We start from the raw sequence: 1,755 nt of genomic DNA on the forward strand, positions 1-1,755 counted from the left end.
CAAAAATTATATGTCCAGGCGGGACCATAGCGGCCAAATAAATACCTTTCTTTCCATCGTTTTCTCATGATCGTCCAAGGCACTCATCCATCGATGCACAAGGTTGGTGGCAGTGCAACATCGTACCCCCGAGGAGACAGCCATATTCCGTGGCGCCGAAAACAAGTTCAAGTCGACTCGCCAAGAAAAATTATCCGAGACGCGACGAGAGACTAAAGATCCGTGACCGAAGATGCTGTCATGAAAATGACGGATGCTGATACAGATGGATATGCCGTGCGAAAAAGAGAAGCATCCAGCTGGATGCTGTAAGCTCCCGGTATTACAGCGAGTTGGGTATAAAAATTTAAAGGATCCTCAACCCAATATTCCACCACCTGCATCCTGCTGTACCTCTGTACATGGATCATATGTTCAAAAGGCAGGATCCCTGCATCTGGCGATTATAGTACAGCGGCTGTGTTTTTCTTCCCCAGGAAAGACCATCGTGGGTTTTTGGCCTTTTCTTCCTGAGACACTGGGGTTGTTGCAGACTTGGGCTTGGAAGAAGGTTGCGGGCTGACATAGAGAGGCGCTTCGCCTAGCTTTCGCGTAGTGCTGGTATGCAAGCGACCGAAAATATCTTGATCGCCGTACACAGTTGGTTTCTGTCGTTGCAGCAGGTAAGGATGTGAAGGTGTGGGGCGAGAAATTTCGAGGTTGTCGGAAGAGACGGTCGAGTTGGTGCTGTTACCAGAGCTTACAGCTGGGGAAGCTTCTGCATATTTGGTCAGTTGGTTGTCAATCATGGGAGGGCAATGTCGAGTGCCAGCCAGAGCTACGCTCGAGCAGTGGAGTGGTGATATCACCTTCGGACTGCACATTGCTTGCCAATGGACTTGGCCCTATCCCAGAATCATGGAGCGCATGTCCTCTTTGAGGCTTGTATCTGCTCTGTCTATGCTCGCCTTGTCTGGGGCTATCGGTGGAATGATAAACATCGCCGCTGCGGTCGAACCATGCGGGATTGTAACCACTGTAGCTGCTATTTTGTGGTAGGGGCGGAGCTAGCAAGTTGCTGGGACCTGCTATCGAATTCGAGTTAGGATTCGGGAATTGGATATGTGATAGAGTGCTTCCTGTCCGGCTGGTAGCCATCTCACTCCTCCTCCTGTGCTGTTCCCTGATTTTGGGCCGATCATCCTGTTTCCAACTTGAGGGGGCACCAGTGAGGGCATCGATGGCGGCGTGGGTAGGAACATGTTTGTAGGGGACTTTGACGGCCTCTTTGGGATCCTTCTGCTTCTCCTTTGCCTTGTGCTCCTTTGCCGCCTTCTTCGACCTCTTGATCTTCGAAAACAACGACATGTTAATTTTTGAGAAGAGTTTCGGCAGATTCTTTTCAGAAATCGGCTATATAGCTAACGGAGCAAGCGTGTCGATCGATCCCAAAGTTCCTTCAAGACCATGCGGGAGCGGGGGAGGCCGGACGATGGGCCAGCGCAGACTTGGGGCACGGATGCTGGTGCTGGTGCTGGTGCTGAGACGAACACTTTATTAGCCTTGAAGTAAGACCCGGGATTTGAGGGCAAAATACCGGTACCTACTCCGTACGTATCGATTTACCGCACCGTACCTGCAGAAATCCCGAAGTTTCGCTTCGTGGGAAGGTGGCGACGGGATCGGCCGTTGAGATTGAGGTACAGTAGGTACAGGACTACTATATTGACGTTTCTCGGCGTATCAAGAGGATGGGGAGGTAGAAGTAGAAGGAGA

At 51.1% G+C, this 1,755-nt stretch overlaps 1 protein-coding gene across 1 annotated transcript; it reads right to left on the reverse strand.

The window, feature by feature from the left end:
• Nucleotides 1-443: 443 nt before the first annotated feature.
• Nucleotides 444-1,347, reverse strand: L3040_006109 (uncharacterized protein; the record flags this gene model as incomplete). Its single annotated transcript, XM_007288454.1, has 2 exons — nt 444-757; nt 849-1,347. 2 exons carry the CDS (start codon nt 1,345-1,347, stop codon nt 444-446), a joined length of 813 nt encoding a protein of 270 aa, XP_007288516.1.
• Nucleotides 1,348-1,755: the final 408 nt, after the last annotated feature.

Source organism: Drepanopeziza brunnea (genome assembly GCF_022702325.1).
Source record: "Drepanopeziza brunnea f. sp. 'multigermtubi' strain 214-2 chromosome Unknown ctg10, whole genome shotgun sequence".
NCBI classification, from domain to species: domain Eukaryota; kingdom Fungi; phylum Ascomycota; class Leotiomycetes; order Helotiales; family Drepanopezizaceae; genus Drepanopeziza; species Drepanopeziza brunnea.